Here is a 16198-nt window from a genome sequence, read left to right on the forward strand (position 1 = left end):
GTTACTTTTGCTCTCCAGGTAATTTCCCCTCGGACTCTGCTTTAACAGGTCTCTGAGATGTGTCATGAGTGACCACTCCACATCATTACCAAGACTTTAGCAAGTAGATTATTCATGCACAGGGATATACTGGTATAAGTGACTCTCATGTATATTTCAAACATAACCTCAGGAACGCCAATATTGCTGTACGGTGGGGTGTAATTTGAGTTCCCCGTCCCCCATGGTCCTTTCAATTACCAGAATTTGCTTTCTGCTCCCGCTGGCAGAATATCAACGGAGGCCCGGCTGACTCTGTGCGGGCCTATTTGGAAAGGATTAAGCTAGCTAGCAACTAATAAAGAAGATGTTGCAGTATGCATATAGGGATTTTATGGGGCAGCTTGACTCAGGAGTGAGCAGCTTGTGTAATTATCAGACCCGTAGATGAAGAAAAATCAAGGAGGGAGGAGGGGGGAAGTGGTGTGTATTGGGAAAATAAAAGGAGAGCTAATGAGAGGGGGAGAAAAGTGAGACAGTTGAAGGAGGAGGGATGGAAAGACAGTGTGGTAGCTTAATATACATATACATATGGGGCTTTCTGGAGGAGAATTATACAGTTAACAGCGCTAACTGCTTCTTATGAAGAACTGCTAATTTTGTTTACATGCAGAACATTTTAAAGCTGAGAAAACTTAAATTGGCTCCTTAAAAAAGACACATCTGCAGAACTGTGACTATGTAAACATCTGTAGCTGCCATCTGCTCGTGCAATATAGAACGGAAATCCTGGCAACTTAGATGCACAGTGGTGTAATTCAAATGAAACCAGTGAAAGCTTTCTTTTTCGTGCTCTATGGGATGCATTTAATCATGCATTCAGAAGTAGATAGTCAGGAAAATTAGCCTTGTAATTAGTGATACTGATGCTGTAAAGCACTGTCACAATTTAAATGTGTATAAAAATGCTGTTCAAGCAGAGCTGATCATGAAGCTAATTTTCAGTGCATTATTCATATTACCCAACCCCTTCTCATGCCATCATTAATATGTTTTAGAGCCACTTATTGTGGACGTAACTGATGGAAGTCCGATTGTTTTTCTCGATTCATAAAACCAGGTTTAGGCAGGTAATCAGCAATTTGGAACTGATTGCATTTTTAGGCTCCCAGATGACTAGTTTTTCATTCTTCAGTGAACCTTTACTTCAGCATTTGTCAACAAAGTTGCACAGGATTAATGAAGGAGGCTTTAACACACCAGCTACTGAGCTGCTGATGGTTGATAAGTCTGTTTCTATAGCTTCTGTAGTTCCGACTCACCGCAGAAGGAAAACTTTGTGAATTAAATAGCTAAAAGCATTCATTGCCTGCATCAGATGCTCCTCATTTGTGTTTGTTTTTACATTTTTACATATATAATGCACAGTCTGTGATTTTCCTTTTATTACTGAATCACTTTATAATATTGTTTTTTCCTCTGAAGGAGCGCTGATGCCCTCTTGGTGAAGTGTGTTAATCTGTGTTTCTGAGTTGCGGTGGTGCAGTGCATCACAGAAAATAAACATGATGTCCTTGCAAGCATCAGTAATAGGCTACTTCCAAACGCATTTTCATTACCACAAAGAGATTTGCCGAACACTAAGCATTATGTTTTATTGTTCTCTGTTAATTACTTAAATACAGGCCTGCACAATGTTAATTCTCTGAACTAATGAGGAGATTGCTGTTCGATTGCACACAGCACAGGAGAAGCAAATGGAAAGGATGCACTAAGAAGCGGGCCGTAGAATGTTTTTTAGTATTAATCCTTTTTACAGTACCTAAAAAAAGACTTTGAAGGATGGTAAATAATATGATGTTTGATCCATTTTCCTTATTATTTATTACATAAAAATACTGAAAAATCAAACCCTGAATTTAACATTTTAAATTGCTCACAGGATTCTCCAACACTGGAAAATGATGGCTCTACATGCTACAGCATTCAGTTCAGCTGAATTTTGCTTTTTGCTTAGTGAATGTTGGTTGCAGCTGAGTCACTCATGACTTTTTATTGGTACCGAGGAGCGAAGGATTGCTATAATTTTACAGGATCTGTTTTAAATGCTTTCATTTTTGGCGAATTTTAAAATGAGACATGTACAACACAGTGAAATCGAATAATTTTGAACCCAAATTTGGTTGATTTTACTGTCAAAACTGCAAATCACACATTATTTTACAGCGTCTGGCAAAAATAGATGGTGTATTTTTGTCGATTTTCTTTTCTTTTTAACAGAAAATATGCTGTTTGATCCCACTGGTACGTTTTGGATGTCAGAAGGGGAAAGCACTGCATCCAAATCTTTCTTCCTTTTTGATACTTTAAGTTCATCATACTCATCCAGTTTTTCTGAAGGAAGATTTTGAATACAGGCCTTGAATTTCACATCTGATCCATACATCCAACATCTGATATTTTTTACTCACTACAATTTTACTGGCTTAAATGATCTGAATACATTTTGTACCCCTGGTTGTTTGTTGTGGCCTATTTGACACATTTTTCTAACTTTTTTTCTTGTATTCAGTAAATTTCAAGTGTCCTTCTACACATAAAATACTATTTGCTTAAAATTTTCCTGTCATTTTATTACTATCACTTGCATGAGAAGCATCCTCTGTTTGATATCTAATAGATAGAACTTAATTGTACAAAATGCAAATGATCATGGGTCATCTTTTGGAGAAACCCTGCATGAAACTTTTTATTTTGTAAATTCTGAACTGCATATTATATCATTTTACTGCTCCTTCACATTTAGACTGTGTTTTATGAATTTTTTTATTTTCTGTGTTTTCTCGGTAATTGGCACACAGTAAACCTCAGGCAAGGTTGTATTACAGTAGCACTGTTTGGGTATTTTCAGCAACCAGCACCTTTTATTTTTAATTACTTTCATTGCCAATACATCTGATAGTTATTTCCTGTAACAACAAATTGATTGTAAATATTTTTCGGACATTTTTTCCTTTTAAAATGTGTTGAATTGATAATCAAATTCACCTATAACCAGGGAAAATAATGAACCTGCCATGAGGTTGAGGCTCAGTATGGGTCTTACAATAAGGTCAGAGTCCCTTTAGCCGAGCATGGCTGTGTTCAAATGAGCGTTTCAAGCAAGGTGTTAGTGGAGGAAGGTTTTCCGACTTTGCAAACACCGCTGAGTGTGTCGGGCACGTGAGGACCTGCAAAATGACTTTCAGCAGAGCGTGCTGCTGACAGGCTACTGTTTTCTTAATTATCAGCTGGTAAAGATGTTAACAGAGGTATTAATGGGCCTTAATTGACCATATGGCTGTTTGTTTATTTAGCTGGAAATTGGCCAGAGAACGCATTGATAAGACTTTCATACACACACACACACACACACACATACAAAGATGTAATATGCACTCCACAGAAACATGAACAGACTCTCAGGAAGCCAACACAGCACATAATTTGTAGGGGTTCCGGTTTCCAACCACAGGCCATCAGAGTGTGTCTCCTGACATTATCGGCGTTGTGCTGCACGCTGACATTACTGCTGGCTCGGCTGCTTCGTAATACAGTTGTGCTCGTGCGTGCATGTGTGTGCTTTGTGCATGGGGGTGTTCCTACCACCTGCTTGTTCCAAAACACACTCAGCCTGTAGGCGCCGTGAGAAAAACCCAATTACATTTTCCTCTTTTTAATCAGATGCCTTTTATTGCCTCTGTTTATTCTTATTTGATTAATCCGGTCACACTTTTTTAACTCCAGGTCACATTTGCCTTTTCCAAAAAAAAATCCTTTATCATTCCTTTTTCCACCAAATTACGAACACGTATTTAGTAAAAGGGGCTCAGAGGGTGGAGCCGGGGCTTCCTAATCGTCTCTGCTGGTTCTTGAGAAGGCCTCATAAATTATTGACGGCTGCATGTAGGAGTTGGCTCGAGCATGATGATCAACCTTTTTCTGCTTTAATCAGGGAGTTTTTTTCTTGTTTTTGGGTGGGGTTCGTCAACAAGCTGCTTTGAAAACTCCATGCCAGCCCCCGACAAAAAGGAAAAAAAAGAAAATGCATGCTGGAATTGAAGATGGAGATCAATTGAAGTGGTTTAATTTGATGCAGACAGATTGCCGAGTTCTGTAAAATAGATGCTGAGTGGCGTTCTATGGAGTCTGTTTGCCTTCAGTGAGTGGGAAGATTTGGATAGATTTTGTGTTCCATCCAAACTTGTCAAGTTGATTTCAGAATATTTATAGACAAATTATCTCCTCTTGCCGACACACAGTGTTACTGGTTTCAGCATTTTTAATCAAGGGGTTTGTTTGAACAAATATAGCCGAGGATGGGTCTCGTGCTATTGTTCCATTCCTCCGGTGGATGACTTCTTGAAAGTCATATTGGCATTTTAAAATTGGAATTTCTGAAACAATCTTCTTTAAAAAATCATTTTCTACCAGACTGTGAAAGTGACACAATACACTGCAAGTACTGAAATTGCAACAGTTTGTCAGACAAAGAGGTCCATGTTGAGATCTATCTGAGGATTGATTAGTGAGGATTTCTGCTGTCAAAGGCCCCCTCAAACGATATTTTTTCTTATTCTGATGCCGTCAGTGTTGAAGCACCTTGTTCAAGCAGTATGCAACTATTTTAAAATGCCTAAAAATCATCTGTGCAAATGAAGGAAGCAAGAAAACGCATTTCAAGTTATCAAGTTATTGATTTTTTTCCTTCATTCAAGGAATGTGGCGAAGTTATGTGATGATCGGCATACGTTTGTCCGTCTGTCTGTTGGCAGGATTACTCAAAAAGGATGACCAGATTTGAATGAAATTGGTCAGAAGTGACACAAGGACCAACTGATTAGATTTTGGCAGTGATGTGGATTTTAGTCTGGATCCACAAATTTGTTAAAGATTTCTGTAGCGTTGCGAGATAGCGGCACGGCGTCACTGTAACGATGATAACAAGTAAACACTATGTTCTGCCTGCTGACGATCACATGATTGCAATCCCACTACAAATCCACTCCTGAGGACTTATCAGGACTTATCCATTGGAAATGATACAACTAAAAATTAATTAAATTGTGGGGGTGTTTCTGAGTCCCAACAATTCCCGCCGCCCGCTACATATTTAGGTCGTGGGAGTCGGTATCTGTACATAATGTACACATGCAGAACACACGCCTCTGCTCAGCGCAACATCATTTTATTTCTGGGTACATCGATATTAAATGGACACATTCTATGATGCTGTGATTTCTGATCATCAATAACTAATACGCAATGCAACATTTCCCAAAAAGATTAAAAATTGCTGCATTTCTGATGATGTCATATGGGGGAATGAAAAGCCTTGGCAGAGTACTGCTCTCTGAGTGCTTTTCTAGTACTCTTTGCAATGTGCAGTATAAATTAAAAAGAAAAGAGCGCCTGATTAAGTTCTATAAGGTTCAATATATAATTAAGGGAGTTTTGAAGTCCATGGAATGTATTATATTATTTTAAAAGTTTTAAAAAAAAGTTTTTTTTGTGTTTATTATGATCACGTCTTTTCAAATTCCATAATTATTTATTATAGAAACAATCGCTTTTCAATAAAAGAATGACTGGATATCACTAAAATGTCAACTAAATAACTATCTGTATTTATTAACAACCATCCTCTAATTGGCTAAACAATAGTAAAATTAGCTTATTCAAAAATTGTTTTGTGTTCTTTTTATTAAATTGATAATCATGATAGATATTTTTTTTTGACAATACATCAAATTTTAGATGAAAAATAACAAATTGTATCTGTGTCAGAGAAATCCCTTTCCACTAACTTCCCCATTACAAAAACATCTCTCAAGGAAGTGTGTTAATTCCAGATCACATGACCTGCTCCACATGATGTCATTTCCTCCTGAAGAAAAGACTGGCCAGACTCCAAGACTTTCTGAGTTAGCAATTATATATTGACCCATAAACACAGAAACTGGAGAAAAGAAGTTGCGCTGAGAGAAAAAACAACCAGAATGTGTTCAATGAGCTCCTTCTCAGGCCACTCCCTGGTTCACTCTGTATCCTGTGGAGGCATAACGCCGAAAGTAAAGCACACTCCGTATTTGAAGTGAGTCCTGGATTCTGCAAAAAAAAAAAAATCTCCTCCACATAACCTGGAGGAGTTTCATAATAATCGACAGCCTGGTGAAGGTCCAAGCAAAGAAATCTGGCATCCACTTCCTGCCCTCCAGCCAGCTTTTGCTATTCACACCCAAATCAAAATGTAGATCTGAGCTCCTCTCTCTCTCTGCCATCCTCTTCCTCATCCATCCGTCTCTCCTTGTGTCTGTTTCTCTTAACCTCCTTGTTTGTCTCTCCGTGACTGTCATCTCGTTTTGTTAGCATCAATCCTCCTCTGCTCCCGCCTCCATCCTCGCCCTCCTCCCGGCCTCGGTGTGCGGTGCGTTTACAGGGGGGTGGGAGCAGGTGTGCAGCTGGTCGGCCGTTGCTGCTGAACTCGCATAAACGCTGAGAGGTGAGTAGTGAGCTGCTGGGGTTGAGGAATACAGCTGGCCTCTAATGCTGATGGACCTCCACCTGCTCTAATGCTTGCCAAGGGCCTAGCCAGGTGCTTTTGGCAGCATATGCACACGGACACGCGCGCACGGAAGAAACAAAAGCTGCGCACCTCCACATATCCCGGGCTGCACGAAACACATATGTGTGTCAGATCCAATAAGGCTTCCCAGCTGCGGTAATTGCAGCACACAGATAGCGAGCTGATGAATTCTGCTGCAGTTTCATGTTCTCCGCCGCAGAGAAAAATGAAGGTTGTAATTTTGTCTGACTCGGAAAAAAAAAAGAAAAAAAAAAGCTGGGACACAAGCTTCCCAATGTAATTTCCTGACCTCCCAACTGCAGCACGAATTACTTACCGTAAGTGAATAAACTGTTCTCACCTCAGCCTTTGACTTGGTCACTCTGCAGCTGTGTGGGAGGTTTAAAGAGGAACTTTTGCTTTTCGAGAGACCGAGTACACATCCCCTCGTCTGTCATCGTGCCGATCCCTGTTTTCTCGCCCCCTCTTGTCCTTCACGGCTTGCCCCGTGTTTCTCATTTCCCTCCCTTTCCCTCTTGCCTTCTCCTGTTTTGTGCAAACACACTACAACAACTCACTCTTCGCCTGCTAAGCCTGGCGAATGCGAAGGGAGGGAAAAAAAAATCCAATAAACATAAGCCCCGTCTCCCCCTTGACTCCGCCGTCGTCTCTGAGATGTTATTTAAGCGCGACACGTGGTCGATTTTTCCATTCCACCTGGGTGCCCTCGCTCCCCTCCTCGTCCTCCCCCCTTCACTCCCTCCCTCCCCTCTAATATGGATTCGAGATGTCCGTGCCTTCCTCCCCCGTAACGCCTGCTCCCCCCAGGTTGGGTTAGAGGGAAGGGTAAATACGCAAAGGCTGTGTGAATAATGCAAGGCGAACATTAAATGTCAGGGCTAAAAATTCACAATTTCCCTCTATTGTCTCGCTGGCATTCGCAGCATGTTTTATGCATTTTATAATTAGCGGAGGAGTCTCAGAGGAGAAGGAGGCCTGGCAGTTATGGCGAATGCTTATTTCTGCGAGAGGTAGCGTTTTAAGAAGTTACAGAACTTCATTTGAAAGGCAAATCTCACAGCTCCGTGGAGTGGAAAACCAATGCAGTTTTTTTCTTCTTCTGTGAATCAACATCAATTCCAACATGTATGTATGAGCTGCCAGGCATGTACACATGTGTATATATTTGTTTATGTATTCACGAGAAGCAGAAAATGAGAATCCAGCAATCAAGCAGCATGATGTTTGCGTTCATGATTTAGTTGATTACAGTTGGTTTAATTTGTTTGGACTGGAGAGAGAAAGTCGCCTTATCCTCGTGAATCCTGCCTCGGTTGTAACATAGTTTTTGTTGTGGAAGTCAGTTTTTGGTGTATTTTCTCTAGTTCCATAAATGCTGAATGCTACTGCCTGAAAAACCTCATTCATTACTGCAAAAGCAAAATGTTCTGACAACAACATATCAACCCTACAGTAAAAACAAAACAAAACAAAAAAACAATGCATGTATATAATTTTCAAAATGTATTTATATTATTAGCCAGGATCCATTTAATTTTAATTTTGCCACCTTTGGTCTTCCGTACAGGTCCATTTTCCAATAATAACCTCAAATAAATCTAAACAAACAACAGATATTCTGGGTAGAAAAGCAGCTACATTGTTCCTTTTAGGAAATAGATTAAAACTGTTTAGACTTTTTTTCAGACATTTCAAGTCTTTTTTTTTTTTTTTTTAATCCAAATGCTTAGAAGAGAATTTGAGGTTTCTAAAGATACTACTAACTATGGCTCAGTGGGTAATTAGGGATTCCTGTATGAATGTCATTGGTATGGCATGTGCTGGTGCAGCGAGCTCTTCTAGTTATTTGTCTTTACAATACACCTGGCTTTATTCTTATTCTTGTTATTTAAAGACACTTTGTTCCGTGCTGAGTTTTGGACATAAACCTCTCTTGTTAAATCTTTTAAAGTGATACAAAATGTCTAAAACTGATGTTTATATCCCTACAAAATTGCAAAACACAATTAAAGTTTGTTCTTAACATAATTAAGCACTGATTTTACATCAGTAAAATGAGGAAAATGTTAAATATAACACATCTGCCAAATCACAAACTACTGACTTTTGCAATGGGATATCTTGTTATCGTGAATTAAGCACAATTTAATTCTAGCGGACATCTTTCAACAATCACAGCTCCTAATTAAGGTGAGGGAATGATGTGTTTTTAAATAAGGCTGAGTGACTTGGGCAAACGATGTAATTCTAATTTTTGTGGAAAGATATTATAATTGTGATTTGATTTGGACTATAGTTGTTTAAATAATTATCCAGTTCAATTTTCAGTGTGTCATAGATCTCAGACATCGTAATGAACTATTACCACATGAGACATCATCAACAGTGCGACTGTCACACAGGGAGGATGCCATGAATTTGTAAAACCACTGACACTCAGATTAAACCCTGAGTTAGACGTGCTGCAAAATGCATGAGGCGTGGCTCGTAAATAATGCGGCTGGGTTTATGTTAGTCAAACCGCAACATGCACGCCTTCCCACGTAGCTTCCATTGCTCAGCAAAACAGCATCAACAACCCCTGAAAGTTTCAATGTGCTTCAATTAAGTCCAGCAGAATTACTGCGTTAGTGTCATTACTTACTAGCGGCACATTAATTTGCAGCCTTTGCGATTTGCTATAATTGCATTGTTTCAAATTTAAATTAATTGTTCAGTCCTGGTGTTAAGTGGTGAGAAGTCCATATTGCCTTGTTGCTGAATAGATTTAAGTCAGGACACAAACCAACAGTCCACCTTTATTGTGACTTGTGTTGGTTTTCCATTCCATGGAACGAAGAGAAATCTAGTTTTGAGATAAATACTGGTATCCTGTTCCTTGATCACTTTATGGACATGATGTTCTGTACGAGTTTCTGTTCGAGTAAATAGATGTCACTAATACTGTAGACATTGGGTAAACATCAGGAGTTCTGTTACTGATTATTACACACTTGAATAGATCAACATTTGCATGCAAGTATATTTAACTCATTACTGAACATTTCACACTGATATATCAGCCATTTAGTCGCATACTGACACCTGGATCAGCTGTTCTTCTAGCATGTAGGGTTTTCTCAAATGCCAGTGTCATAAATCTGGATATTTATTTGCACAAAGACGGCAAAACCCCGATCATGCCAGGGACACTCGCTATTCTACAGCAGTCACAGCAAGTCGGAAAAGGCAGGGAGGGGTGTATACGATGCAGTTTTTGTGACAAAATCTTTATGCAAAGACAACTTTGTTTACAAGGAGTGCATTCTGTTGTGACATGATGGTATTGGCAGCTTTCTACAACAGTAGAATTAGATTTGCTACCAGAGCAGGAAGGTGGCTTCCATCTGCTTTTGAAATGCACCTGTCAAAAACTTTAATATTGGAAACACTGTACAAACACTGAAATAAGTTGTGTTTGTAAAGCAACTCCAAGATACAGAAGATAGCAATTTTAAACCAGGGCTGGACTGTATACATTGCGTTCTTCACAGTATGTGATTTAGGCGCCTCTCAGGACGGAGCAGAAAAGAATTCAATAACCAAATGTTGGCACATTTTTAATTTACATCAGCTCTACCTCTGGGCCATCCAACGGTAGCAGCATACGGTCTTATTTCATCAAGTTTCATCCTGCTTTTAGTTGCATAAATACATTCGTTTGACAGATGACTTTACTAATTGCCTTTTCAAAAAGCGGTAATCTCCTGGTGCAGCAGGCGAAAATTAAAAATGCAGAACCTCGAGTATTGTTTTTTTCATGTCTGAGCCTGCATTTATCCACCTGAAATTAATTCTCTAATTTGTTTGTAAGATAAACAGGGAATTCTCGGGATCCCAATCCACTTAAAGCATCTCCTCCACTACTTTGCATATCCACTCTGAAAATGCTCATTTGTCCCCGAAGACTCCACCCAGCAATCCTGCTAGTCATTAACAATGAAATGAAGAGCAAGCCTTGACTTTTCTGAAGGGCACCGTAAAGTCTTTTGGACCTTAGTGATAGTGTTGATGCGGTGTGTGTTTGACAACGGGTTTAGAGTCTTCACACTTGATCTGTAGCGCGTCTTGTGCTACCGCTACACAACACCTGCTGATCTATATGGAGGCAGGTGATGACATGCTTGTCCAAACTCAAAAATATCAAGAAACTGAAAGCAGACAGACATGTCGCTGTGGTACAACCTTGTGCATTCTTCAAACGGTGTGTTTTAAGTGCTCTGAAAAATATTCTCAGTCCTTCAGAACCTTTTCATAAAGTCCCTCCACATTTGTTCCCTGCAAGGTTGCACCCCTGCGATTACCTTCACTCTGACGGCTATGAAATTTTCTTTGTTTGCCGTTCTTACTTTTTGAAGCCAATCCAGACATTCTTACAAATGTCAAGTTATTTGTGGACACCAAGAATGCTTTTTCAAACTATTCAGAGCTTTTAGTTTGGTGTTAAAGGTCTGTTTTAGCTCCATTTTGCAGAGCTCTTAAAAGAACGCGTGGTATGTTGAAAAGTAAACTCTGAAATTGTGTCGACACCATTATAAATGCACGGGGTCATGCTTCTTATTGGGCTCTGCGTGAACCATACATTATAAAAATGAATGGTTTCATGGGAGAGGCTTCATCTTTCATCAACTTCTAGTAGGAAATGCAATTTCTCTGCTACATCTGCCGAACAGAACAGCTTCATGGTAGCATTTACTGCAATCACCAGAATGATCTGTTGACGTTGGTTTTGGTACTTCAGTGTCCACTTGCTGGCTTCTCCGAGAGCTTTTAAAAACATCTTAAAGTTTGCTTTAAAGTATAAATTCATGTTTGGTTATAAAGCTGCAAATTTCAAAGTACATGCAATGTTGTATCATGTGTCATCATAGCATGATAGCAGGTAGCAGGTTTTGGTGGAACATTTGCATGCAGGAAAGCTGTCAATAACATGGCTAGTTCACCAAAGGAAGCGAGCAGACCTGGATTGTTGTATGATCCAAAACCTTGGTATAGCTTGCCATTTTCAGTATGTATGGTTGTAGCTTGGAGGTTGTTGTTTCCTGAAAGGAAGGGGTTTTTAAAAACTGTTCTATCCAGTGACTTGGACAGTGCTAAAGCTGAATGATCTGTGTGTGTGTGGTGACAAACCTTTGCTCTGTTTGAGTGAGGAGACGAGAAGATCGTAGAATTCATGCTGAATGTACTTGCATTATGAATCTACACTACTGGTTTTATAAATAAACTGCTAAAGGACACACTTAATTCTTCAACCTGGGCTTTTTGGCTGTAGCTGAACAGCTTCAGATATTTTATCACCACCCTCCGGACTGAAGTAGTGCTGATACTGATTTGCTCTGGGCGTCAGAAGATGCAATCAAATTTAGGTCTGGCTGATGCTGATACATGTGCAGCTCAGTATAGATGGAAGCAAATGAAATTCAACCTGAATTTTCTTCATATATAAGACACTTGAAATGAGAGCTTAAAATGAGGCCAGATAGCATTTTAACAAAAGCAGTGCCCTCACCAGTAAATGTAATTTTATGGAAAAAGAAATTCTTTGGAGGAACAAAAGCAGTACCCCTCTGATTTCTCCATTTAATTAATGTTCATGGCTTAATAATAATAATTATGAGTGTCTCAGACATGCAGAGAATACCTTTCATGTGAACGTACAGAGCAGACATGAAGACAGTCACACTGCTTTGATTGATGCTAACTTGGTAAATAGCACTTTGGGGGACATTATGCTGCCTTCATAATCACAATATGTGGACAGTGATGTCTGTCAGTGGCAGCAAGTTATGAATTATACAAAAAAAACATGTTGACATGAAATTAAAGCAAAGTGTTTCTGTTTCCCATTCAGGCCAGCGAGAGGTGACTGTCAGAAGAAATGCCGGTCCCAGGTGCCCTAGTACATCACCACCGGGACCATGGCGACTCCTTGGCCAATGAGAAGAGAGAGGTGCTCCTATGGCTCCGCCTGCCTTGCTAGATGGTCGGCATCCTCCTTGATGCTCCTATGGTTGCCGTGGGTGTTGCTATGGCTGCCGTGGCCCACCCGAGCTGAACAAGTGGGTGGCGGGGGACACGGCGGGAAAGTGCTCCACGGTTCCCTGTCGTCCCCCTCGTCCTCGTCAGCTTCCTCTTCCTCGTCCTCTTCTTCATCGTCCCCGTCCAGCACCTCGGTGTTTGGTTTCAACACGAGGCAGAGCGGAGGGCAGCTGGACTGGCTGCTGTCGGAGAAGGGGCCTTTCCACAGATGTCCGGAGTACACCGAGTTCAGGGAGAGGTTCCAGCAGGGATTTTCTACCAGATACAAGATTTACAGGTAAGAGGGGTCTGTAACTCTGTGTGTGTGAGTGTGTTTTAGAAGGAGAATGCCAGACGAAGAGACTAAACATAAGATTTATAAAATCAGCAAGTAGAGGGGGAGAAGACGTGTTCTCACTTAAATCTAGAGCGTTGGAGTATCCCTTTGTTTGCAAAATCCTGTCTTCTCTCTTGTCTAGCCATATGTTTGACCAAAAACACATTTGTTCTCTTGAATGCTGCTACAAGTGTCACAGTATAGCATTGTAAGGAACTGCCATGTTAGGTGAAGACTCCAGCTTTCATCTTGGAATTACAACCCCGTGTAGAAGTCCTGGTGTGAGTATTGATCAGGGAATTTTGAGCATTAGATGACATCTGTTTTTCAGTGTTGTTGTCTGTATCCTTGCAATATTATAAAATTAAGACTTGTACAATTTAAAAAAAAAACAGCAAAAGGCTTGTAAGACTTGTAATAACCCTCTGTTTTTATATTATTTTGGAATAACATAGAGGTTAATACCAAGCAGCCAGCATTAAAGCACATATCAACGAATAACTGATATTCTCTAAAGTTTCCATAATGAATCTGAAAATCGGTCTTTTATGCTGTTAAATGTTACAGTCAGGAATTCAGTCAAGAAGCAGTGCAAGAAAACCTGTAATAAAAAGATGACCTGTCAATGTCAAACTCAGCTGTTTATATAAAAATCTGCTGGATGCTTAGAAATCCAGCTCCATCACTGGCAGTATGATTTGTCTGTGGTTGTCAAACAGCAACATCTCCTTCATCTTTCAACAAGAATTGTGTTTGTCAGCTCAAGGAGATAAATAAGGAAAAACTCAAACTTTCCTCAGCATATAGTTACTTCTACAAGGATTTAGTCGTTGCTTGTAGTTTGAATATTCATTTACAGATTTAATATGAAATTAGTTATTATTTACATACAGTATGAAGTTATTTCAGAGTAAGCTGTGCTGCTGTGATTCCTCCAGGCTTTCCAACTTGAACTTACTAAAATGTCTTCTGAGCTAGACTCTAAAAAGTGACTAAATATGGATCTGACGGAATACTAAATGTATTTTTTCTGGCAGATTAAAGTCAAAGCCTTAAATACTCTTAATGTAATGTGTGAGTAGATATAAGCGTAAGTGTTAATTTTGAGCGACGGGCACAGAATAGAGTGATGCAGCTTGTGTGGGTTGTGTCACATTTTTCTTTAATCCCTCAGACTTTTTGCTCATTCTCTCTGTTCTGATTCATGAACTCTGCCGGATCATGGAATATGCAGTGCAGTCCTGAACTGGTAGACTTGAAAGAGAATTCTCTGAGCGGTGGTTACAGCTTGCAACATAAAAAAGTTATGGCAGTTATTTATTACAGTCCTAGAAACATGAATGTCTGTGCATTCTCTCGCTCTCGCTCATCCCAGGCGATGCAATGCAAAGACAGTTTAGGATTATGTCCTTCCTGACAGCTCGTAATTCCAAACTCATAAAACATGAACAGATGAAAATCTTTTGAATTTTTAAATTTCACTTTCAAAGAAGTCAGCTTTTGAAGAACTGCTGCAGGAGTTTATACTTAAATACTTAAATAACAGTCAAACCAGGCAGGGTCATTTTTGACCCCAAAGGACAAAACTCACCAGCACCACCATTAAATTAAGTGACAGCATGGCGGTGGCAATAACCTATTTACCCTACGAGAAGGTGGAGAAGACTTCATACAGACGACATTTATGGGCATGAAAACAGCTGATAATGGGCTGACCTGCACTGATACAGAACACTGATAAAGTTAACTGTATCATAACCTTTAACCAATGATATAATGATGTTCCCTTTTCCAATAAACAGTGTCAGTGCCCCTCATAAGCCACAGTGTTACTGCTCCCTTTTGCAGTGACACTGGTTGTGAACAGTGACTTTAGTGGACCATTTGTTGTATTTATTATTAATTGGGCAATTTTTAGTTCCACTAGTGTAATTTGGGCTGCAAAAAAAAAAAAAGGATTCCACCATTAACATATTAAGCTTAAAATAAGCTAAAAAAATATTACAGGGGAGGATGTTGCAACCCCCTGGGGAGAGGAGAGACCTGATAGCTGAGTGGTTAGGGCTCATAACGGAGGGGTGCTAATGCTCTCAGCAGCGAGCGTCCAGTTTGAATTGTCTGTTTTTCTGTTTGTTCTGTCCCTATCAATAAGAACCCAAAACAGACATTTCAACCAACAACACAATTATAATAATAATGTGGAAAATTTGATCTCATGACTTACTTTTATGCATTAAATCTAAAATTCTAAATACATGTCAGCTAATTTTTAAAAGGACCAAATTTGGATCGAGCGTTGGGATGTGAAAATGACACGTACCCATTATTCCATAAAGATCTCTGTACACATTGTATGAATAGAGGAAACCAGCTAAACGTATTTTCTTTGTACTAATTGGCCAACAAACAACCCAGCTTGGCATCATATTCAACACCTGGCCAGCAATAAGAGACATGTTCTCGTGTCTGTGTTTAGTCTCAGCTGGGTGAATATCCATCCACTTGTACTCACTGTGAGCTCTTCTAATATATTATAATAGAGTCCAACAGATTGCTTAGTTGCTCTTTTGAACATGTTTTTTTCTCATTGTTCTCACAGATAATTGTGTTAAGCTTTAAATAGCGATTTAAACATGGCTGATTGCAAAGTGTGTTAAAAAAAATTAAAAATAATTAAATCCAGCGAAGGATTCCCTCCAGACATGTTCCAAGACATCTGTTTGAAATAATAATTTGTTTCTGATGTGTTTTATTTACTCCTCCTCGCCTATTGTGGGATTTGGAATCTATTAAAATGCAAATATTTAGTTTTTTTCATTTCAAATGTTAAACTAATTAACATGAGCTGTCTGCTACAGTTCTGCACGTTCACATCAGCCGCATGGATGCTTGTTGCATATTAGATGGAAATTTGTAATAGTTAAAGACTGTTAAGTACAGATTTGGCTGGAGGACTTGGTGGTGGTGTGGAGGTCAATTTGAACAATTTTAGCATCTGTTTTAAAGGTCCAATATTGTGCCCTTTTTCAGCAAGTTAATCTCACAAATTCCCACAGTGTCTCTCTGTTTCTCAGCTCAGAATATTGCAAAAATGTTTTTTTTTTCCCCAGATGATGCTAATTGTTTTGCTGTGAAAGCCAATAAGCTGCTCCTCTTCCCGCCTCCTTTAAAAAGAACATGCTAACAATTCCAGTTTAAGC

General features: G+C 39.5%; 1 protein-coding gene across 2 annotated transcripts in view; it reads left to right on the plus strand.

The window, feature by feature from the left end:
- Window positions 1–16198, plus strand: part of brinp2 (bone morphogenetic protein/retinoic acid inducible neural-specific 2) — a 244026-nt gene that overhangs the window by 87141 nt on the left and 140687 nt on the right. For both annotated transcript variants that reach the window (XM_051953298.1, XM_051953297.1), the window contains one exon: window positions 12495–12959. In XM_051953298.1, coding sequence (XP_051809258.1) covers window positions 12562–12959 — 398 coding nt within the window. In that variant the 5' untranslated portion in view covers window positions 12495–12561. The remainder of the gene's footprint in view (window positions 1–12494; window positions 12960–16198) is intronic.

Source organism: Acanthochromis polyacanthus, chromosome 9 (assembly GCF_021347895.1).
Source record: "Acanthochromis polyacanthus isolate Apoly-LR-REF ecotype Palm Island chromosome 9, KAUST_Apoly_ChrSc, whole genome shotgun sequence".
Taxonomy (NCBI): Eukaryota; Metazoa; Chordata; class Actinopteri; family Pomacentridae; genus Acanthochromis; species Acanthochromis polyacanthus.